Raw genomic sequence first — 23244 nt, 5'->3', positions numbered from 1 at the left:
GCGGGGGGCGGTGCACGTCGCGGGGCGGGCGGAGGCGGAGGCGGGGCCTGGCGGCCGCGGCGGCGGGCGCGGGGCGAGCGCGCGGGAGCGTTGGCTGGCGGCGGCCTGGCCCGCACTCGCGCGGCGGCGGCGCTGCTCCGGCTGCTGGCGGGCCCCGCGGGCCCCGGGCCTCGGTAGGTCGCCGGGCGGGGGCCGCGCTGTCGCCTCGCTGCGGCGGCGGGCGGCGGGCGGGCGGGCGGGGGGGGACGCGGGCACCCGACCCCGCGCGGCGCCGCCCCCCGCTCCCGGCTCGGGTCGGGGCGCCCGGCGGGGCCCTGGGCGCGGCCCGGCGGGGTGCGGGGCGCCCGCGGCTCGCCGGCGCGGGGTGGGGCGGGGCGGCGGCGAGGGTCGCGGGGCGCGCGGGGGCGCCGGCCGTTGCGGGGTCTGGGCGCGGCGGGGGCTGCGGCCGGGGGGCGCGGGCGGGCGGGCGCGTGGGGCCGGGCCGGGAGGCCGCGCTGCAGTGCGGACCGGGAGCGGGGCCCGGAGCGGGAGCGGGGTCCGGGGCGGGGTCCGGGGCGGGGGCCCGGGGGTCGGGCGGGGGTCCGGGAGCCGGGGGTCCTCATTGTGCGCCGCCAGGCTCCGGGCCGGCGGCGAGGCGCGCGGGTCTGGGGGCCGGGCGCGAGGCCCAGGCGCGGGGGACGCGGCGGGGCTGCGGGAGGCGGTGGCCCGCGGGGGGCTCCTGCAGGGCGCGCGTGACGCGCCGGCTCCTTGACGGACGCCGCGCACGGGGGACCTGTTGGTGCCCCTCTGCGGGTCGGCCCTGCAGGTCGCAGCTGAGGGCCGGGCGGCGCCGCTGTCCAGTTGCCTCCCGCGCCGCCCGGGTGCGAGGCCTGGGCGCGCCCCGGGTGCTGCACCCGGCCGTGTTGCAGGCCCGCGGCACGGGCTGCTCCGGGCCTCCGCGATGAGCCGCGCGCAGCGGAAACTTGGAAGCACCCGGGCGGGTGGCCGGGGACGCGGGGACCCAGACGCGGCTCGCTGGGCCCGGGGTGCCGGAGTCTGTGCCCCGTCCGCGGCCGGTCTCCATCGCTGCAGAGGCCGAGCGCGTAGCCGGGACAGCAGGGCCCGGCGGGGAGCGTGTCCCGTCCCCGCACCCCCTTGCCGCCGGGCCGGCCCAGGGCTGGAAGTTAGCGAGCGGCGTGCGAGGGGGAGAACTTCCTGCTGGGGTCTGGGTTGTCTGTGCGAGGCGCGTGGCCTCGAGGGCTGGGGGTGGGGGGACGCGCGGCGGACACCTGTCGGGGCGGCGGGGAGCCCCGCCGAGCCCCCGGGAGTCAGCTCCGGAGCGAGGCTGAGAGGTGTCCGAAAGTAGGAGGACGCCGCCCCGCAGGATGAGACACTGGTTGTGTTGCTTTCGCTTCTGCAGAGCAGAGCTGAGCACGCACAGCGCCCCCGACAGGCGCCCCCGGCCCGGGGTCGGCGCCCCCGCCGAGGGCGCCCTGCACGCACCCGGGCTCGTTGGCCGCGCCTGCTGGGCGGATGCTCTGCTTGCAGGGCCAGGGATGGTTTCGGGAACGTCACCCCCCTGAGACCCAGCGCGGGTGCCTGCTTTCGTTTTCAGGAGCTGCGGAGGGTGGAGGGACGTTCTTCTGAAGTCAGCCCTCCGTGGACTTGGCAGGGCAGCCGCCTGCCGAGTTGCCCTGTGGCCTTTTCACTCCGTGCTCTGTGACTTGGTAGAACGGGGGAGTTCACTTTTTTGTTTTGTTCTGTTTGGGGGCCACACCCAGCCGTGCTCAGTTCTTCCTGATTGTGCACAGGGGTCGCTCCTGGCAGTGCTCTGGGTACCAAGGTGCAGGGGATTGAACCTGGGTTGGCCTTCCTACTCTAGTTCCGACTTATAATTTTAAATTTAGAGTTATCTTTCACACGAGAGATTGCAGAATATCTTCATGAAACGAATGGCACTTAAAAAAAGTTTTATTTTTTGAAGTGCCTTTGCTTTTTTTCCTTTTTGTCTCCTTAAATAGAAGTTGTGAAGAACACTGGGGTCTCCCCACTTTGTTTTGGTGCTGGAATTGCAACTCAAAACTCCTGTATTTTCTTTGCCTAAAATTTATCCTTTTAAAAAAGTAATTTAACCTTCAGTGACTTGTCAGATCTCTTTACCCCAACTCACAAGAGCTGTGTGTGGCTTTTTGGCAGGTTTTGTTAAGTGTTTTCCTTATGGATATTTTATTTAGGCTGCAGCCTGAGCTATGGGGCTTTGTGTGAGTTTGAGCATGAGGATGTGTTCTGTGGGTGGGGATCATTCCATCTGGAGCCCGTGTCCTTCTGTCCAATCCCTGCGTGGTTCAGGTTTGCTGTTGTATCTCATTGTCCAGACACTTGAGACTTAGATGTCCATGCGTGACTTGGCTCCTTGCCTATTCTCCAGGTTCTTTGTTTGTTTGGGGCCCACATCTGGAGGTACTCAGGGATTACTCCTGTCTCTGTGCTCAGAAGTGACTCCTGGAGGACTCGGGTGCCCATATGAGATGCTGGTAATTGAACCCGGGTTGGCCATGTGCAAGGCAAGCGAGCACCTTACCCGCTGTACAGTGGCTCAGGCCTGGGGTTTATTATTATTATTTTTTTTAAATTTACCACACCAAAGTGTTTGCACAGTGCTGGCTGGGGCATAGATGGAAGAAATATTGTCCAGTGACCAAATGGTTAAGTGAATGAATGAATGGCTGGGAATGGATGAACCCAAGGATCTACTTATCAGGTCTGTGTAGGAATCCCCTGTGCGAGTGGATCAGCTTCTCTTCCCTCCCTCTCCTTCGAACCCCCTGGCAGTGCTGGCTACTTCTTTTGACGAGGAATATAGTATGGTCACCAAAGTAGGTCACTTCTGAATGATGACGGGGTGCTGTTAATAATTGTGCCAGGGCACAGCAACTACACACCAAGACATATGATCTACTCTGGAAAGACATTATTCGTGATTTCCCCATGGTGGCATCTGTCACCTTGCCTGAGAAATCTGACACGCTTTGGAGTTAATGTTTGCAAACTTTTCTATTTGTAGAAGCTTCATTTACAGTTAAATGCTGGGTGTCTTTTGCTTAGTCACCCTGGCTTCCCTCCCCTTTGCAGAGGTCTGTGGGCAGCTCTGGGCCAGGCTTGATTTAGTACTTTTTGCAGTGCTGACAGGGTACTATCACAGGCTTCCTGTCTGTCTCAGCTGCTAGCAGCCTTACATATCCTGACTTTTGCTGTTGTTTTTTAGGTGTTTTTTGTTCCTCTTTGCAGCATTTAATCTATCTTGTAAGAATTCCATGTGACTTTCTTTCCCTCTTGTGCACAACTTTTGAGAGGAAATTCATATCTTGCCAAGTCTTCATTTTCAAAACAGTGGCCAGAATCCATTGTCAGTATCTGAGATTTGTAGATTTGCTTGGAGTATTATAAAAGGGTACCTCGGCAGGTCTGTACTTGGGGGCATTCAAATGACAGTCTTGTGATGGTTTCTGTTAGGAGACGGAGTAAAATCTTTACAATACTTTTTTCACTGGATTCCTTTCTAGGCATCTGTTACGACCTAAGCTACATTCTTCCACTTTTAAATTGTTCTGCGCCACACCCAGTGTTGCTCAGAGTTGACATATGCCTCTGAGCTTACTCTTGGGTGGACTCCTGTTCAGGGAGGCGCAGGAGAGACCTTATGAGGTGCCAGGGATCGAACCTGGGTCTGCTGCATGCGAGGCAAGCGCCCTGCCTCCTGTGCTATCTCTCCCCCAACCACCCCGGATACTTCTGGCTTTGCTCCTCTCATTTAAAATCCCACCACCCCCAGTTTCCTTCCCATCATCCTTTCTCAGTACCTCGGCATGGAGGCAGGAGCAAGTTCAAGTGGAAAGAGCGATGGAAAGAAGCATCCACCCCTGGCTTCCCCTCTGCTCCTGGGACGCCTGCTTGTGTTCTGGTGTGGGGCGTGGCACCGGCCTGGAGTGATCTGTCACTACCCTTTGTTCACTGTGGGATCACTCGCTGCTTCCTGGACGTCCACTGCTTCCAGGCTGGGGTTTGGATGATCAATGGAAGGTTCTGTTTTCCAATTCAGAATCTTCTAGGTTGATTTTCCTTTTGCTATTGAAAAATAATATTTTGAAAGACAGTTCATATGAAACAAAGATTTTGTCACCAAATTACCTGGTAAAGGTTATGCAAGAATTTGAAGAGATTTTCAGGTTTTAGCAAACTTCTTTCTTGACGAATAAAGCATTCAGGTTTCTGATGTGTTTTTAGGTGGTTAGCCTAAAAGAGCAACTCAGGTCTTCCTCACTCATCTGACTATATTTGGCAGCCATAATAGATCTATAAAGTGTTGTTGATACACTTTTCCCTGCCTGGTAATTTATGATTAAAAAAAAAATTTTACTTGTAGGAGAAAGAGCTTGTGACTTTACATTTTGTATGTGATTTTCTGCCATATTGTGTAAAAATGCACTGTTTTTTGGTTTTGGGGACACACCTAGTGATACTTAGGATTTACTCTGGGCTCTGTGCTCAGGCCTCACGCCTCACTCCCGTTGGTGCTTGGGGGACCATCTGTGGCTTAGGGATCAAACCCTGGTCGATGGCAGGCGCGGCAAGTGGCCTGCCTGCTGTTCCAGCTTCATTTCCAGACTCCTAACACGTTGCAGGTTGGATGAAACTAGCCATTTCACAAGTGAGACGGAGAGTTTAATAAAGTGCGTCTCCACACGTTTTAAATAATACTCTACCTGATAGGAATATTCCTTTTTCAGGAACATAATCATTGTATAAAAAAAGCAACACACCCAGCCTTCTCACTGAGCGGAGGTTAGAGGTTAGTATAAAATAGGCAGTGTATTTGGAATCAGTTGGGTTGGGGTTCAATAAAGCTTGACTTATTTAATTCAGAATAAAGTTCAAGTTAATGTAGGAATGTCTACAATAACTTAGCTTTACTATAAAACTGGAAAAATAGTTTCCACATGAAGTCAGGTTAAGTGATGGATATTCAAAGGTTCTAGAAATAGTTTTAAAAATTTCCCTTCCTCATTCAAAATCCATTCATTTAAATAAGAAATATGTTGAACTTGGCTGTAAAATTGGTATTGGGAATTTCTTTGGAGGTAATTAGAAGATTCACTTTTTGCTAAAACCAGAAGCTTCAAGTGTAGAGTAGATCCACGGTCGAATTGTCTAGCTTCCCCCCACTCTTTCGCTTGTTCAGTTCGCTAATTATCTACCAGAATGATAGAAAGGGGTCTGTCCTCTCCGTCTGGAGAAAAGAGTCCCAGGCTGGCACCTGCTAGCTTCTCGCAGATTCCTGTCACCAGGAGCTCTTGCAGTTGCTTGAGTCGGAGGTTGCTGTTGGATCCTTAGGTGTTTCCTGGGACCCACTTGTCCCTGTAAGGGCTGGCCCAGAGTGGCAGCTCCCCTGCCTTCTCTTTGCTGTCTCTGTTCCCTTGTGTCCCTTTGTAATTGCAGTGAAGGAAGCAGTCACTGGAGGCGCGGCCACACCCCTCTGAAGGTAGCCACGGAAACCAACCAGCAGCCTCGCTGGTGGAAAAGACTTTGGGGAGTTTGCCTGGTTTCAGAAACCAGCGCCCAGGAAAGAGTCTCTCACACATGGTCTCCCCAGCTAAGAGAAGGCAGAGCAAAACATGCTCAGCAGAAAGGTGTCTTTTTGGAACAAGGTGTTTTTTCTTTTTTGTAACTGTTGCTTTTTTGTTGCTAAAATAAAAAGATGGGAAGACTTTATTGTAAAATAGTAGCGTCCCACATCTGGAAAGACGGAAAGAGCCATGCAGTCAGGCAAACTTGCTTACCCGCCTTTTCTCATAGGAACAGCTGTCTGAGGGTGCACGGTATTGTCCTAATTTTCAAGACCGCTGGCTATGCAAGGTCAAGAGGCAGGATTGGTTGTAAGATGAAGAAAGTGGGCTTGTTCCTGTGACCGGGTGTGGCTTGGACTTCTGTGCACTCCTGTTGGATGGGTGTAGGGTGTGAGGCTGGTGGGCCCGGTGTGAGATGCCCTCTTTAAATCAGGGAGCGTCTGAGCAGCAGAATCCAGAGGCAAGTTGGGATAGAGCGTTTGGGATTTCATTTTGCTGTGCAAACTCAAAATTCCTTGAATTAAGTGAATGAATATCGTGTCGGATGATGACCCAGGCCCCATGTTAGTACGTCCTTCTAGCTTCATCCTGTTCTGCAGCTAGAATTGGGATAATTGCTTTCTAAATTGTGTTATTTGTTAAATTAAAGGTTTATTTTTATGTTTCGTGTTTAGTATCTGGCGTAGAGCAGAGAAATTATTATGCCTGTGTTCCCTTGGGACTCATTGGAAGTTGTACAGTGACACCTGGGATTTAGCTTGGTGAGTTATATATTGCCTTTTCTGTTTGTTAACTGGTTATATGAACAGAATATTGCAGTGTGTTTTTAAGAAGTGCATAAACGTGAGTGTGAAATGTCAGTATGTTGTAAGTAATGTGTGTGCTGTAAGTACAGGTGTTTTTTTTTTTTCCAGGAGAGAAATCAAATGACTTGCAAATGCTAGCATTTTTATAGTTGAAATATTTGCCTTTTGGTTGGGTAGATTATTTTGTTGTTGTCAGGTAAAGGAGATTTGCAGGATGATCCTTGCGATGAGATAGGTTAAGTGAGAGTGACTGGTTTGCAGGCAATGTTAATTTGCAGAAAGCTCTGCTCCTGTATCAGTGCCTCGGGAGAGTGGTCAGCAGAGACCGGAAGGAGCAGCCCTGCCTTGTGCATGTATCAGGGTTCACTGTAAACGTGACATCGCCTGTCTTGCACGGTGGATTTAAACTGCTGGAAACACGTCACGCCACCGGCTTTGTTGCGCACGGCATCTGTGAGACTGCGCCGGCACAGGTGCCTGTATGGCTTTCTGTCCTTAAAGAGGAAACAGAATTTACTAAAGAAGCCGGGTGGGTATGGGGCCGCTAGTGCTGGCATCTGTGGGGCCTTGGGTTCGAGCCCCGGCACCGCCAGAGGCCGGCAGGACAAAAAGCAGTTTCCAGTTGACATTTTAAACTGATGGGCACGTGTGTGAGTCATGCTCTGGCCAAGCTCACGCTGGCTAGGAGCTTTTAGAGCCATCTCAGTCCTGGGGACGGGTCGCTCCAGGATAAGTGATTGCTACGGTAGACGCCGGCAGCTAAGAGACTCAAAGGGGTGAGAGGGGGAAAAAGAAAAAAGAAAACATTTATTTATTTTCCTGGCCATGCTCATGGCTTATTCCTGGCTCTGAACTCGGGGATCGCTGCTGGTGGGGCTGGGATGGCCTTGGTGACAGAGGGCGTCCCTCTGCTCCAGGGACAGAATCTCGACAGTGCAAGGCAAGGCCCTTAGCCCCAGTCTAGCTTTCTGGCCCCTGGAAAAAGAACATTTTTGCCAGATGAATCGAGTTTAGCAGTTTTAGGCGCTTACCTTTCCTCTCGGGACGCCAAACTTGATTGGCATGGTAAGAGTTGGGCAGCTGAGTTTCCACGCCTCTGAGGTACCCCTCCCGGGGCCCCACCATCATCACAGGATCTAAATTGCCAGGCGCCTGTTTTTCCCTCTGCCCCTTTTCACTGTTGAGCCCCAGCTTGACAGTGCTCTTTCTTTTCTAGTTAGACATGGGACCCTTAGCTGGGGCTGCTTTGGGGACCAGGAGCACTGTTGCGGATGGCATTGACGAGTGAGGTGTGATGCGGGGCTCAAACCTAGGGTATCGCCCATGTAACCCGGGTGCTCGACCCCCTCCACTGCATGGAAATGCTGGGAAAGGAAAGACTTGACCAGAGGCCTTTGCTGTGGAACAAACAAAGGGACTGAAAGTCTGATGTCTTCTTAGCCGGGAAGCTAGGGCATGTCACGCACCACCTTTGTTGCGGAGTTTTCTGTTGCTGTGTGTTTGGTTTTGGTTTTGGGGCAACACCCGATGTCTCTGCATCCAGGAATCGTTTCTGGTGGACTCGGGGGACCCTGTGGACTTCAAACTCCGGTTGGCCATGTGCGAAGCAGGCACCTCCCTTCCCACGGTGCATCATTCTTTGTTTAACTCGGAGTCTTCCCTCTTGGCTGCTGTTGTGCAGTTATGCGCATGTGTGCACACACTGGCTTGGTTGTGGTGGTGACGCATGGGGTTGTGGGATTTGCCGGGGGTGACCCTTCTGGTGGCCCTACCTGGTAGGTGTGGTGCCACCCAGGTACCCACTAGGGGGCTCCATCCTTTCTGGGTGGGGCTCAAAGAGGCCACAGGCTCCCACTGCTGTCCTCCAGAGACCCCACGCGGGGTGTCTGGACAGCAGAGAGCGGACGGGCTGCATCCCCGCTTGGTGAGAGCACTGGGCCCAAGGGGCCAGCTCTAGCCTCAGGCTTTGAAGGCCCACACTCCACTGCTGAGCGCCTCCAATTCAAGTCAGAAACTGAGTCCGTCCGTGATGGTGTCAGTTTGGGGTAAGTGTGTGTGTGTGTGTGTGTGCGTGTGTGTGTGTGTGTGTGTCTATAATACAGGTATGGATGTACGTATAGGTATTGGTAAGTGGGTAAGCAAAGGACACCTTGTGGAGTGACAGAAGATAAAGGCCAGCATGAGGTCCTGAATTGACCAGTTCTTGAAGGGTTCAGACTGGACAGCTGTTAAAGTTCCTTCAAGTCTCTTCTGACTTGAGGAATTGTTTGATGTGGAGCACTGTAAGAAACTTGGAAATGCGTGGCTACTTCTTTTGTTTTGAAATTCAGATTTATTATAGTGTAAATCATACTCACATTTTGAGGCATACAGTTGATGAATTTGGCCAGATATATCCACTTGAAAAAGAACCAGAGCATGAATAGAGCACTTTACATAATTATTAGCTTATATTTTGAATATTGGATACTTTAATCACCCCCTGATCTTCTGGGCCCTTTGACCTCTCTTCCCAGCCACCACGAACCTTTGGCAATCATTGATTTATTCCCCCAAGTTTTGCATCTTCTAGAACATGGCAGAAGTGGTGTCGCACACACGCCGCGTTGTCTGCCTGCCTCTTTCACAGAGTGCAGTCCTGGTTTGTTGCTTCTCATTGCTGAGTGATGCTCCATTGAAGGGATGGATGGATGGATCACAGTTTCTGTTGATGGATGTTTGGACTCTTTCAGTTCATCACGAGTAAAACTGTTGGAATATTCATTTATGTTCGTCTTTTATGAACGCACCCCCCCCCCAGGCAAATACCTAGGAAGTAGGGCACTAGGTTGTTTAATAAACATTTATTTGCCTTAACAAGCCGTTTCCAAAGTGGCTGCACCTAATAAAGGGTTCCAAGATGTGAAAATAGCTCTACGGATGTGTGTGTAGGTGAAGACCTGGTGTCAGCATGCATTAACTGATAGCTTACATCCAAGTTTGAGATGTTTCTGAAGCCCACGTTGGCTTTGAAATGGTAAGACTCGAAGGCCGGAGAGGTAAGTCGTTAGCATTTGGAAGCAGCCAAAAATGATAGCCAGCACTAGGACTATAATTACTGAATTAAACCAGAGGGAACTTGACAGTGGAACCGGGCCCCGTGCTACATGAGTTCCCACACCTGTCTCCGCATGGGCTCACACGGACTCGCGCGGAGAACCTCTGACGGTGCCAGAGCCCAGAGTCCGCAGCAGAGGAGGTGAGCCACTCGCTGAGACAGAACAGATACCAGTATTTTGGGAAGCCCGTGGGACACGATGGAGTCTGCAGCCCAGTTGGGGCCACGTGCGAGCCGAGTGGCTGCTGAGACTGCGGGCAGAGCACTGGGGAGGGAGCTGCACGCGGCTTCTGAGCGTCACAAGGCTGGCAGGAGGCTCATTCTCTGGCCTCTGGAATGGCCATTGCAGGCGTCTCTCTCCACCTTTGATGGGGCTGTTTTTGTTCGATGCATTTAGAAAGTTCTGTTTCCTCTTCAAGGTTATCACTGTATATGGCTAAAAACAGTTCAAGCATATGGAGCTTTTTTTTTGGATGACAATTTTGATGATAAGCCTGCCTTAAAAACAGTTCCCAGAATGCAGTGCTCTTCAAAAAGAATCCTTTGTACTGCAGTGGTAAAACTTACCATTTATTGGGTCCAGTAATGGGTTTGCTCAATTTCAACAAAAGGTTTTTTTTGGGGGGATGGTTAAGGGAGCATGCCTAGTGGTGCTTGGTACCTGCTCCTGGCTCTGTGCTCAGGATCAGTCCCTTAGGAGACTACATGGGGTTCCAGGGATAGAACCTGGGTTGGGCATGTGCCAGGCAGCTCCTTACCCACTGTAGTAATTGCAGTGAAAGTTTGAAACTAGGGTTTTAAAAATGCCTACATTTTAATAAATACTGGGGTGTTACCAGGTCTAGTCTGCTTTTGAATCCTCACCTTTGCACCTTTGGACATGGCAGGGTCTTGTATCAGCCCTGTGTGCGGGTCACTCTTACATACTGGGTGGCAGCTCGGGGTGGATTTGATACGGAAACTACTTGGTATCAGTGAAACTGTTGTGTTTATTCCTAGTGATAGTTTAAGAAACTGAGTTTTAATTTTTGTTGTTGTTGGTTTGGGGTCACATCTGACTGTGTTCAGGGCTGACTCCTGGTTTTGAGCTAAGGGGTCACTCCTGGCAGTGCTCAAAGAACCATATGTGGTGCCAGGGTGAGCTCAGGGTGACCGGGTGCAGGGCAGGAACCCTGCCCACTGTACCGTTACTTCAGTCCTGAGAAGTTGAGTATAAAAAACATTGTCCACTGACAGTGGGCTTCTTTTGTTGTTCTTATATTTTCTGGACTCCTCTATTCCAGAAATTTTGCCTTTTCTGTAATCATAGCATCGCTTTTTCTGCTTTCTAGCTGCATTATTTTTGTCTTATATGGTATACAGAAGGCATTAATGGGAGCAGGAAGGGTGGCATTAGCCCCTGATTTCCAGTGCTCAGCAGCGCTGAAGTCAGTGTTGGTCCTGATTTCTTGGTTTTCATTTATTCTTACTGCTCTGGTGGGAGCAATATCTGTGGCACATACCTACGGTATTTACGGGAGTGCTTTGGTATTGTTTATCTCCCCAGTCTGCTTTTGTTGATACAAGGCTGACTTTAGAATATGAAACAAAATACTAGATCTCATATGGGCTTATTAAGAATAATATAGCCTATCCAGAGGGTGCAAAAAAACACAGCAGAAATGACATCTGTACCTGTATGTTCATTGCAGCACTGTTCACAATAGCCAGAATCTGGGAACAACCCAAGTGCCCAAGAACAGATACTGGTTAAAGAAATTTTGATACATCTACACAGTGGAATACTATGCAGCTGTTAGGAGAGATGAAGTCATGAAATTTGCTTATAAGTGGATAGACATGGAGAGTCTCATGCTATGTGACAGACATAGAAGTACTGCAGAAAGAGAGGGACAGACATAGAAGTACCGCACTTATTTGTGGAATATAAAATAACAAAACATGAGACTGACACCCAAGGACAGTGGATATGAGGGTCAGGAAAATAGCTCCATAGCTGGAAGCCTGCCTCATGAGCAGAGGAGAGAAGGCAGATGGAATAGAGAAGCAATCACTAAGAAAATGATGGCTGGAGGAATCAGTCGGGATGGGAGATGTGTGGATGTGTGCCAAAAGTAGATAATGGACCAAACATGATGACCTCTCAGTGTCTGTGTTGCAAACCATAATGCCCAAAAGTAGAGAGAGGGTATGGGGAATATTGTCTGCCATGGAGGCAGGGGGAGGGTGGGAAAGGGGGGCATACTGGGGATATTGCTGGTGGGGAATGTGCCCTGGTGGAGGGATGGGTGTTTGATTATTGTGTGATTGTAACCCAAACATGAAAGTTTTTAACTATGTCTCACAGTGAATCAATAAAATAAAATAAAAAGAATAATATAGCCACAAGTATTTTTCATGCCAAACGTGAAGAATATACTGCTAAACAAGGCCATCTCCAACTGTAACTGTAAATGCCGAGTGTTCTGATCAGTACATTTCGGTAAGAATTTTTTGCAGCATGAATTTGTAGGCGGATTAGTATAGATTGACTTGGAAACTGTGTAGTCTTTATTATCTCTAGTGTTATCCTTTTCTTTTGCCTCTTAAATTCCAGATGAAAAAAAGTATCTCTCCTGACCCCTCTTTATCTGGAGCAGTTCACACACACCAGGACACCCTGTGCTCAGAGTGACGAGAAGCAAAGATAGAGACAGACTCTGGAGAGCAGCAAAGTCAAAGGCGGAGCTTACATGCACAGGCAAGCCTGTAAGAGTGACGGCAGACCTGGCGAGGGAGACTTTCTGAGGTAGGAGAGAATGGAAGGAAATATTGCAAAAACTCAAAGAAATGAGCACCTCCCCAAGAGTACTCTTTCCACTCTATTTTAATTATGATTTGAAGGAACTTTACAGAACCTGGTGAACAGGGAACAGCTTAGGGAATTCATAGCCTCGAAGCCAGTCCTACACAGAGCACTAACGGAGGATGTCCTTTTTCACAGGACAGGACAGACCCCTGAGCCTTTGGCATCACATGTGGCGCTCACTCATGGCACTCGGGGCTGCGCTCTCTAGGTTAAGAAAGGTTTGCTCACTCCTAGCTTGCTAGGTGGCTTTACATATTTTTAGTGACAAGTTAACACTTATACTGAATAGTGTATTGTTTTTAATCCATAGGGACTTTTATTATATTTTTTTACTTAGTAATGTCTACCTTAAACAGTATCTAGAGTATAACATCTTACATAAAGCCAGTATTTCCTTTCTTTGGATCAAGCACACTTTTATGCTTTTATAGACCTATTCAGATTTCTCTTTAAAAATTTTTTTAAAATTTTTTGCTTTTTTTGGTTCACACCCAGCGATGCACAGAGGTTAATCCTGGCTCTGCACTCAGGAATTACTCCTGGTGATGTCCAGGGGACCATATGGGATGCTGGGAATAGAACCCAGGTTGGCCACGTGCAAGGCAAATGCCCTACCTGCAGTGCTATTGCTCCAACCCCTTAAAATATTCATAATTCTCTTCACCCTTTCACATTTGTATGATTTTTCTGTTTCATGTAAACTTTAAAATGTCTGAGCACCAAATTGTTTATAATACTTGTTAAAGCTTGCATGCCTGTAAAATAATACAGTTTTGAAAAAAAAGTACCATTGATCTACATTTTTGTGGGATTCCAGGACGTTAGCTCTATTCATCTGCATGTGTAGGTGTCACCACTCCACAGAGAGAGATAGAGGTGGGGGGGGGAGGGGGAAGAGAGGGAAGGAGGGAGGGAGGGAGGGATCACCCACACCTGTGTGTGAGACGTAACGGAAAGATAGAGGAAATAGCAAATGGTCAGAGTTATCAGAACTAGAGATTCTGCCTATAGACTGAGCTTACACGGGCCTGGGGTGAGTGGGAAGGTCCTGGGAGCACTGTGGGGGGAAGCAGGGACTCAGGTCGTGGGTTTAGTGTTGGAATGATGCTTGCATGAAAAGTATGAGTAATAGTGTTGTAAATCCTGGTACCGCACTGAAAATAGTACAAACTAAAAAAAAAAGTAATATGAGAAAGCTCATATTGTGTCTGGCTTCAAGATTTTGCTCCAGCATTTAAATTCAGCCAGAATGTTCTCAGAAATTAAATAGCATAAAAAATTTTCAATTTGGTCACATTGTGAAGGCCTAGTGCTTAGTCAGCATTGTACCCAGATGGAAAGGAGTTACCCGCCAGGAAACTTCACTTTCTGAGACCCAGCCTTCAGTCATCTTCCTCAGTGCCGGGAAGTGGATGTGCTTCACGACAGTGCCATGGGGAGGAGGAGCCATTTAAAAGGCTAGGCAGAGTGGGCTGGAGCCAGTCCAGCGCATGAGGTGCTTGCCCCACCCTGGCTTTGGTCCCCAGCACACCTAGGGGTCTTAGGGTTTACTCCTGGCTTAGTGCTCAGGGATCACTCCTTGCAGCACTAGGAACCGTCTGAAGATCTGGGGACTGGACACGGTCAGCTGTGTGTAAGACAACTGCCTCACCCTCTGTATTATCCTTTGGCCCAAGTAAGGAGATTCCCCCCGCCCCCCAACAGATGGCTTCATTGACATTTTTGAGCTCTTAAACATCATCTTCAGTTAACAGTCCAGGTTAATCTCTCAGGAAGATGCCGGAAGATTCTTTTGGGTCTTTCACTAAGCTGCTTGGGCTTTTCATACAACTGTGGACCGTAGGACTGTAGGGTGTTTCATCTGGGGTAGTTGGGAAACAGCCACACTCGAAGGCCACATCAAATTTTGACCTTTGTATGTTATTTCCTCTTGTTGGTGAAAAAGTACTGTGCTTTCTAGATTCCTGGCTTCTATTTCCTAGGGAGTATAGTGACCCGTCTGTTTCTCTCTCCCTGGAGACTGCAAGGAGAGGCTGGCTGTCGAGCCCTCTTCAGCGCAGTTCCAGAGACTCTGTCCCTGGGTGGGCACTGTGATGCAGAAGGGTGACATTAGTGTGGGAGCATCTGGTGATGACTGTGCTAATCATGGGGTCCATGCCTGCTCCTCTGGATGGTGGCCTTGAAGGCTTAGCTTGTTGACCAGCATTGATCCAGAGACAACCAACGATGACTTTCCTGTGAGCCTCAGTTGGAATGATCCCCCAGATCAGAGTGGACAGCGAAGTGTAGGATGTACCAGAGAGGACCCCAGGAAGGTGCCTGAGGGGGGTCATCCCTGGTGTCAGGGTCATGGAGGACAGATGCATGCGGTGGCCAGTGTGGGGTGAGCTTCGTTTCCTTGACTGCCCAGACTCTGTGGGCCTCTCTGACCCTTCTTTCCTAGTCTTTCAGGATGAAATGTAGAAGTGAGTCGATTAAGACCTTGCAGCTGCCCTCTGTCCTTATCATAGGCGACAGAATGGGTGAGAAAGGTTGGATTAGTTTGTCCTTTGATTTAGAGGAAACATTTGTTGGTTGGGCATAAAATTAGATCAGGCTCATTATGGCCTTTGAAATTTAGCACGTGAGAAACCTTAGGGGTTTGGTGCTTATCAAAGTTGCTGCTAAGTCACCTACTTTCTCCAGCCTGTTAGTAGAGAAATTGATTACACAGAATAAATTTATTTTTACATTAGGAGCCTGGAAGAATGCCACTTTCTTTAAATATATGTGTGTATGTGTGTGTGTATTTTTTTGGATTTTGAGTTTTGGGCCCTCCCAGGCGGTGCTGAGGGCTCACTCTTGGCTCTGTGCTCAGGTATCACTCCTGGCAGTGCTTGCTGAATCCTGTGGGGTGCTGGAGAGTCAAACTGAGATCTCCTGAGGGCAAGGCAAGCACCCTACCCGCTGTATTATCTCTCTCGCCCACTTTCTTTGAGTCAAGAAGAATTGAGAGGCCAAGGACTTTCTGTGCATTAACATTAGAAATAGTCTAAGATATAACGTAAAATTAAAACTGCCTTGTTCCTTTGGCATATGCTTTATCTCAGGCATTCTGTTGTTAGGTTTTACTTATGCCATATGAACTCTAGAGTAGACGGAATGGCATCTTTTTCATATACATGTTTTATACATATTTTTTAAATGGTGGAAATTGTAGTATGCAAATGAAGGAATGCATTTCTAATTTTTTTAGCTTTCTAACTGCCAGAATTGTAAATAAATACCTAAACTTTCTGAAATGCTTTAATGAACAAAAGGTGACTTGTTTTACAAAAGTATTGATTAGATTGATTTAATAGTCTTTTGCAATAAGTTTCTCATCTCAAAGTTATGCTATAATTTTATATTACTATGGTATTATATAAGACATTAACTTGAAAAGATAGGTGTTCACATATATATGATCATTGTAGTACTTGGTAATTGGGATATGGAAGCAACCCCAATGCCCAATAGCAGTTGAATGGTTAAAGAAGTTTTAATAGGGGTTGCAGTGATAACATAGTGAGTAGGGCATTTGCCTTGCACATGGCCGGCCTGAGTTCGATCCCGGCATCCCATATGGTTTCTAAGCACCACTAGGAGTAATTCCTGGGTACAGAGCCAGAATAACCCCTGAGCATTTCCAGGTATGACCCAAAAAGAAAATAAAATTGTTCTTAAAAAAAGAAGTTGTAATGCATATTCAAGGAAATTCTGTGCAGCTCTAAGAAAAGATGAAGCCATGTGGTTCACAGCAGCTGGGCTGGTTTTGAAGGACAACATGCTAAGCGCCCGAGGGAAAAGGACAAGTACTAGGTAATTCCATACATTTGTGGTCGATGGGGAGACAAGGGAATAGACGGGATAAAATCAGAGCAAAATCTTGATCTTGGCTCATAAATCTGTTCAGCTCTCAGTTCTGCACTGGGCGTGCCCAGTATGGAGGGAATGAGGAGACACTGATGTAATATGAGGAACTGGGGTGTGGTAACTGTACATCAGAGTTTACATTCACACTAAATACACATGTGATCTGAACCATAATAATTAAACTGGAAAATAATTAGGTGTTACTTCGACTTCGTTTTGTATCCGGGGTTTTGTTTAGGGGCCACACCTGGCGGTACGTAAGAGCTACTTCTGGATGCGTGCCTGGGCGTCCTGTGTGACGCTGGTGCCAGGATTCAGATCATGTCGCAGGCGCAGCGCTGTTCTCCGCAGGGTCTGGATGGACACTTAGGCCATCTGCTGCACTGGCCACGTTTGCTCAGTGATCTCAGAGAAGCGAAGTCTCACAGAAATGGCGTTGTTGCACCTTACCTCCTGGTATTTTCCTTTCTAAATTTTGACTTCCCTGCAGCTTTCCAGGAACCTGTCCATTAATTGTGGTGCATGTGGCCTAGGAGTTTTCCGAACTCTGTAATTTGGTATTTGTAATGACTGATGTCAACAGGTTTTTCTGCCGTTTATTAATTACATGGAAGTTCAGTATCTCAGATATTATAAAACAAGTGCCAAATTGCTGATTTTTCCCCCTGATATTCAAAATACCTATGATACTTTATAAATGTTTGATGCTGAAAATGACCCAGTTATTGTATTTAGGGTTAATTTTAGAACTGCATAATGGTTTTTTTTTTTAAATTTTTTTTTTCTTTTTCGGTCACACCCAGCGATGCTCAGGGGTTACTCCTGGCTTTGCACTCAGGAATTATTCCTGGCGGTGCTTGGGGGACCATGTGGGATGCCGAGGATCGAACCCGGGTTGGCCGCGTGCAAGGCGAACGCCCTACCCGCTGTGCTATCGCTCCGCGCACCTGCATAATGGCTTTGTTCAGTTGAATGAGTCTCTGGATGAACGACGTTTAGAAGGTCTGTGACATCATTCACTGAAGCTCCTCCACAAGTTGGAGAGATGGTGCTGGGTGAAGGCATTTGCCTTGTCTCAAGACACCAACTCTTGTTCTCTGGAGGGGACTCAGTGGTCCCCCAAGCATTGCCAGGAGTGATCCCTGAGCACAAAGCCAGGAGTAGGCCCAGAGTGCAACTGGGTGTGGCCCAGCAACCCCACCCTCCGTCCAACAAAGAGATGCCTCCATTCCTTAAACTTTGATTTTCGATTTAAGTGGGAGTCACTGCATAAATGGATCAGGTTTTGTCTTTGATTATATGCCCTTCACCATAGGGAAGTGGGGGGCATAGTCTGCCAGGTGAACACTTCCGTTCAATTTAAAAATACAAAAAATAAAAGGCCTTTTCAGTTCACGTTAGAAATCATTTTGGTTTTGGTAAAACCACACAACTTTTTATTGCTTAATGTGGCGATTTATTTTCCATTCGCTGACCGCCGCGTCCAGGAGCCGGCGTCCGCGGGGAGAGCCGCGTATGCGGGCGGGCCAGCCGCGGCTCCTCTGGGCTGCGCTGCAGGCTTGGGTTCGACCCAGACTGGGTTCGACCCAGGCTTGGGTTGCACCCACGTGCAGTGGTTGCTGGCAGAGCGGGCGGAGTCCCTGCGTGGATGTTTGCTTTGTCCGGGTTATCACAAGCCTCCCCGGATTCCGGGTTCTCTCTTGCTTGCTTTCTGTGCTTTTTTGGGTCCCACCCGGCTCCTGCACTCGGGGGGTCACTCCTGGGCCCCATGGGACACTGGGAATCGAACCTGGCTGGCCGCGTGCCCCGGCCCCCGCCCCTCCTCTCCTTCCCCGACGCGTGCTTGTCTTTGGCTCGGGCGCTGGCGGTGCCCGGGGTCCCGCCGCCTCCTCTAACCCGCTGTGTCCCCGCAGGCGCGCGCCCCGCTGCCGACGATGGACGTGGACGTGAGCGGCGAGTCCCGCGCGCCGCTGGCCGCCCTGCCGCTGCCCGGCGCCGAGGCCAGCCCGCCGGGCCGCGCCGAGGCCGAGAAGCCGCGCTGCTCCAGCACGCCCTGCTCGCCCATGCGCCGCACGCTGGCCGGCTACCAGATCCTACACATGGACGCCAACTACCTGGTGGGCTTCGCCACGGGCGAGGAGCTGCTCAAGCTGGCGCACAAGTGCGCGGCGGGCGACGAGGCCCGGCCCGAGGCGGCGCCCGGGCTGCGTGCCAAGCCCCTGGACGCGCTGGCGCGCTCGTCGCGCCTGGCCAAGGCCCGCGCGCGCCACTTCCAGCCCTACGAGATCCCCGCGGTGAACGGGCGCCGGCGCCGCCGCATGCCCAGCTCGGGGGACCGCGCAGCCAAGGCCCTGCCCTGCGAACCCTGCCGCGCCCTGCACGGGCCGCTGCCGCTCTGCCTGCTCAAGGGCAAGCGCGCACACTCCAAGTCCCTGGACTACCTCAACCTGGACAAGATGCACGCCCGGGAGCCCGCCGACACCGAGGGCCTCCAGGACCAGCTGCAGCACCTCACGCTGCGCGGGGACCGCGTCTTCGCCAGGAGCAGCACCTGAGCGCGCCGGCCCGCTGCACCGCCCCTGCCGTCGGACTGAACCGGACCCGGCCCGCCGCCGCCCGCCACCCGCCGCGCGCACGGTCTGGGGCCGGAGCGGAGTCCCCACCTGTGGGGACCGGCCCCGGCACGCGTCTACAGAGACCCCGAATGCTGACCGTGGTGTGCGTGTAGCTGCCCAGCCGGGAACGCAGGAGAGAGCGAGGCCAGGCCGGGGCGCCGCGGTCCTCTAGCATCCCTCCAGCATCCCTCCGGCATCCCTCCGGCATCCCTCCAGCATCCCTCCGACACCGGCGCTCAGACTGGGAATGTTACCTGCTCGGTTGTTGCTGGCTTGGCCTGACACGTTAGAAATTTCTATCTTCAGTACGCAAGTACTTGTTTGATCTCTGTATTTTACTACAAACGTACGTAATGATTTGTTTTATGAAATTTAGAACCGGAACATGGCTGAATTGGACCACTTTTTATTTTTCAAGATTGAGTTTAAATATTTTATAACTGGTTTTGCACTGAAAAAAATTAACATTTCAGATGGACGAGAGAGTGCTCTTTCTTCATTTGCCTCAGTAATCTTATTGAGCAATGGATTTTTTATTTCCGCATGGAAAGGTATCGATCTCTACGGCTGTAAAATATTTCTTTATAGCGTTATTCAAGTGTGTCTTAATAAAATTAAATTTGGGATACAAAGTATTTATTTTCCATTAGGTGGGGGTGGGGAAAGAAGCTCTTCCAGAACGAGTCCAACTTGAAGTTTTCCTAAGCTGGAAAAAAGTTTCCTCCGTGCTTATTTTCTAAGTCAAACTTCCTCTGGATCTTTACAATGGGAAGGATTCTTTTTATTTGTGGGCTATAGGCATAATACTGTTTGCATCTGAATGTTCTGTAAATGAATGGAACTCCTAATACGAGGACCTCATGGTTTCTACTAGTGAATGCTTAAACTAAGTGTGAAGTGACACCAGTTAGCATGGCACCGGCTCATCCCGGTTTTAGTTTTCCGAAGTACAAGGACTCACTGGAATTCCAGTTTCTAGGATCAGAGCAGAAGTCTTAAGGGCTTCTGCAGTTTTAATGGGTTAATCCTGGATTACTTAACAATTTATGTCAATTGCACTGGTTTAATTTGTTGCTAAAGAAATAATGCCCTGGCTTTAGTAACAAATGCAGCTCAACTATTCTTGAATATATTTTGGAAAATGAAACAATGTACGTATAACTTACCTTTTTGTAAAAGTTTCTATTTCTTTTTGACTTCTGAAGGTGCAATTTATTACTGAAATGGCATTTTGGGCAGTGGAGAACTGCTTACTTTAAATTGTATTTTGGGCAATGAATTCCTTAGGTGGTAGCAGTCTTCCTATAAAATTAAGAACATCTATTAATGGGTGGGCCATTCTGGTCTTTTTCGTCAGCCAGAATGAATGGCAAACTAGAGCATTAGAAAGCCCCAGAACGCTTTGTCAGCACTTGTTATACTTTCGCCAAGGCACACCACCTAAAGAGGCCTGGGAAAGTTGGCCCATAGCTTACTGCGTTGTTCAGATTTTGTGGTGGGCTGAAATTTTCAGCTGTTGTATATTTTAAAGTAAATTGCACCTTTGTAACATATTGTCTTGACAAATGATCACTAAGATTAACTATATCTCTACAGTCATTAGTTTGACAAGAAATAGAATCCTGTCAGATGCCAAAGAGTTGGGATTTTTACGTTTAATGATTAAACACCGTTATTTATTGATGATTTACCCTGTGGAACTGTATTATTTCTAACTGAAATAAAAGGGTGATGTAAACACACATTGCTGTGTGGTGCTTCCTCATCAATGGGCAGCTGCTGTCAACTGCCATCCCCCCTTCCCCATTAACAGGGCTGATGGCCTTCTCAGAACCCCGCCTACTTCCCACATTTCTCTGCCCCACGTTGGTGCTCATTCCCGTCTCGAGGTAAAGTATGCCGCTGTTTTCCCATCATCTGTCAGGAAACATGGTTGTGTGCCCAGGAGATCCATCCCAGCCCCCGTGCCTAAATAATTTGAACTAAATAAGCAATGTGTACTTGTTATCTTTCTTTTCCTTCAAGATGGGTAAAATGGTGACAAACCTAAAAAGCTTAACATTTTGAAATACTGTGTATCTGCTATCACGTGATTAGTAGCCAGGTCTCATTTGAAGTACAGTTTCCTAGAAAGTTTTCAGACTCTCAGTTGTTTTCAGAGTGCGCTTGTCAGGCCTCACTGCACTCAGATCACTCTTGCTTTTTCTGCATTCCATCATTGGACTCCTGCAGGAGGTCATATTCTCTTAAAAAAATAAATAATAGCCTTGCCTGGTTGTTTTCTAGCTGAAAAACAAAATTCTATTTTCTTTAGCCTTTTAGCATGGTCAGTTTATGAATTCTCCTTCCCAGGGCATTTTGATTCAATCTTTCATATCAGACAGGTACACATTTGCTCTAACACACCTCATGAGATCTTACAAACCGTTTCTTATTAAATAGCTTACAGTACCACACAACTTTTTAATTTTCCATAGACAAGAAAAGACTGTTTTAGAGGTCCGTCAGATGCACAAGGTAGCAATAGGATTTGCTTTTTCCTTGGTCTAGGATTTTATTATAATAAAAGCAATGAAACGGTTAGAAAGTGTATGTGTCTCATGTTTGATATGCTTCATTTTGTATTCTTTAGGTAAGAGTTAAGAAGTGGGTTCCTCCATATTTTACATTAGAAAAGAAGCAAGGACTCTTGGCTGAGGAGAACACTACTAGAAGCCAAAGAACAGGCTTGTTAATTATTCATTTGCTGGGTTCCCAGCATATTGTATCACATCCTTGGGAGAGGAATATTGCACTTATGTTCTTGCTGCAAAAAAACCACTTAGTGAAAGGTTTTATTAAATGACTTCCAGGGTGAAAGCATAAAATCAAATGCCTTAAGCTCTCACCCTTGACCTCAGGGATATCTCTGATAGCCAGACTTAAGGGCCAAGTGTGCATACCAAGTTCACGTTGAGAAAAGAAAACTCTTTCAACAAAAATACAGCATGTATGGAATAAAGGTGTTGCTGCCCCATTAGTGATGTTCAGTTAAGGGATTTTGGCTTGGGGAGACTCTTAACAAGGAGCTCAGAGGCTTCGAGTCTGTGGCAAAGGGAGCAGCCCTTTCAGAGTCACTGCTGAATGCTCCGCGGAAGGGTATTAGAAGGAGGGGCTGGAAAAAGAATCCTTGAGGCCCCATTCTGGAGCCTTGAGTTTCAATTCCACTAAAGTTTTATGTAAAAGGATTCACTGTATCACTCATCCTGTTGCTCATCGATTTACGATTTACTCGAGCAGGCACCAGTAGCATCTCTATTGTGAGACTTGTTACTGTTTTTGGCATATTGAATACACCAAGCGGAGCTTGCCAGGCTCTGCTGTGCGGGCTTCCTGGGCTCTCCAAGAGGGATGGAGGAATCGAACCCGGGTTAGCAGTGTGCAAGGCAAACACCCTACCCGCTGTGCTATCGATCCAGCCCCTGTGAAAGGATTATGTGTAGAAATAACATGCTTACAAGACTGAATCCTCCATCCCAGGCCTATAGTGTCAGTTACGGCAAGGAAGGAGTTTTTGATCATACTGAAACTTGGATCTGTGGGAAGTGCTTTGAGGAAGAGCTGCAGAAACGGAGCGAGTGCTGTGGCACACATCAGTAAGCATCCATCCACATCCAGCCCCACTCTAAGTGCTCACTGTACCTTCCTCTTTCTTTGTTTTTCCAGACTTTGTTCTGGGGGCCAATTGGTGGTACGCGGGCTGAATGGCTGACTCTGTGCTTAGGGATCACTCCTGGTGGGGATATATTGTGCCTGGGACGAAGCCAAGGTCCGCCGTGTGCAGGAAAGTGCCTTAAACCCGGCTATCTCTCTGCTTCCCTCTTTTTTGTTTTTGTTTTTTTTGCTTTTTGGGTCACACCCGGCGATGCACAGGGGCCACTTCTAGCTCTGCACTCAGGAATTACCCCTGGCGGTGCTCAGGTGCTCAGGGGATCATATGGGATGCTGGGAATTGAACCTGGGTCGGCCGCGTTCAAGACAAACGCCCTGTCCGCTGTGCTATCGCTCCAACCCCTTTGCTTCCCTCTTTTTAAAGTGAAGCAAAGTAGTTTTAATAAAAGAAATTTACTAATAAGTAAATTTGTAAAATTTACATCAAATAGGTAAAGATGTGACAGGAGAGAATGAACTCCAGAGTGGAGGAAAGCAGCAGAGAGAAGTGCGTGGTAAAGCAAGTACGCAGGCTCGGAGGAGAAGGACCCTTGTCTCCATCACTGCAGTCTGAGCCAGGCAAGCCCTCAGCGCCGGCCTCTCCCTTGCACGGCGTGTGTGAGGTTGCAGTAATTGAACCAGGGCTTTACCCAGGCGAGGCAAGTTCCTCGCATCCGCGCTTCCTCCCTGG

General features: G+C 49.1%; 1 protein-coding gene across 6 annotated transcripts; it reads left to right on the top strand.

The window, feature by feature from the left end:
• The first annotated feature begins 53 nt into the window (after positions 1-53).
• Positions 54-20605, top strand: MACIR (macrophage immunometabolism regulator). 6 transcript variants are annotated; one of them, XM_055122786.1, is made up of 4 exons: positions 56-173; positions 6278-6364; positions 12103-12294; positions 18162-20605. In XM_055122786.1, exon 4 carries the CDS (start codon positions 18183-18185, stop codon positions 18801-18803), a length of 621 nt encoding a protein of 206 aa, XP_054978761.1. In that variant the 5' UTR covers positions 56-173; positions 6278-6364; positions 12103-12294; positions 18162-18182; the 3' UTR covers positions 18804-20605. The 6 variants fall into 6 exon arrangements, with proteins under 6 accessions (XP_054978707.1, XP_054978761.1, XP_054978978.1 ...); XM_055122732.1 differs by lacking the exon at positions 6278-6364 and having other exon boundaries at positions 54-173; XM_055123003.1 differs by lacking the exon at positions 12103-12294.
• The last annotated feature ends 2639 nt before the right edge of the window (positions 20606-23244 follow it).

The sequence above is a fragment of the Sorex araneus genome, chromosome 1, assembly GCF_027595985.1.
Source record: "Sorex araneus isolate mSorAra2 chromosome 1, mSorAra2.pri, whole genome shotgun sequence".
NCBI classification, from domain to species: domain Eukaryota; kingdom Metazoa; phylum Chordata; class Mammalia; order Eulipotyphla; family Soricidae; genus Sorex; species Sorex araneus.
The sequence above is the reverse complement of the archived record's forward strand: the minus strand, read 5'-3'. Positions and strand labels throughout refer to the sequence as shown.

What these genes read in the sequence shown, in the direction of transcription:
- MACIR (XM_055122732.1), top strand. Translation starts at nt 18,183, where the DNA reads ATGGACGTGGACGTGAGCGGCGAGTCCCGCGCGCCGCTGGCCGCCCTG.